The sequence below is a fragment of the Condylura cristata genome, unplaced genomic scaffold, assembly GCF_000260355.1.
Source record: "Condylura cristata isolate star-nosed mole 26May11 unplaced genomic scaffold, ConCri1.0 scaffold00069, whole genome shotgun sequence".
NCBI lineage: Eukaryota > Metazoa > Chordata > Mammalia > Eulipotyphla > Talpidae > Condylura > Condylura cristata.
Window position 1 is genome coordinate 248,356 of NW_004567170.1, and position 636 is coordinate 248,991.

Below are 636 nucleotides of genomic sequence, written 5' to 3' on the forward strand. Positions count from 1 at the left end.
TCAGGTCTAGGTGAGGGGCATGCGGGGGGCCCCGAGGCTGAGTAAGGGGTGCAGGGGCCCCTCAGGGCTGGGGGTGGGGGTCCCTGACCTGCGATGCCATCTGAGGAGAAAGCAGGGTGAAGGCAGGACTGGGAGGTCACAGACGCAGGTGGGGCCCTGTGGCAGTGTACCCCGAGGGCGCAGCCCTGTGGGGGTGGCCGAGGGCAGAGCCTGCACCCATCGGCCAGCGGGCTGTGGGCGTGGGCTGGCTCACAGGTGGGGGGTGCCCCTGCACCCCGACAGCCAGCCCTGTGGCCGCCCACCCCCGCCCTTCGCCCACTCACCCTGGGGGGCCTCTTCCCGCAGGCTGCTGGCCACGATCTCGCGGATGTGGGCAGGCAGGGGCGAGGGCGAGGCCTGCTGCCCTGCCCCCTGCACGGTCAGCGCCCGGTCTTCCCTGCTGGCCGAGGGGCCCAGCACCGTGTCCTCCAGCCTCTGGAAAACACCCGGAGAGACCAGGGCAGCACCCGGGCACCCAGAGGTGGCCCCTCGGCTAGGAGACAGCTGCCAGGGGCCCCCATGCAAGGCTTCGTGGAGAGGACCCAGGGGGGCGGTCACCCAGGCCACTGGCTCGTGTCCCCGCCACGGTCCCCGGCC

General features: G+C 72.8%; 1 protein-coding gene across 1 annotated transcript in view; it reads right to left on the minus strand.

Moving 5' to 3' along the window:
• SNED1 (sushi, nidogen and EGF-like domains 1) overlaps window positions 1–636 on the minus strand; it is a 53,293-nt gene that overhangs the window by 44,792 nt on the left and 7,865 nt on the right. The window contains exons 2-3 of the mRNA XM_012734774.1: window positions 324–474; window positions 89–100 (exon numbers count right to left, since the gene is read on the minus strand). Coding sequence (XP_012590228.1) covers window positions 89–100; window positions 324–474 — 163 coding nt within the window. The remainder of the gene's footprint in view (window positions 1–88; window positions 101–323; window positions 475–636) is intronic.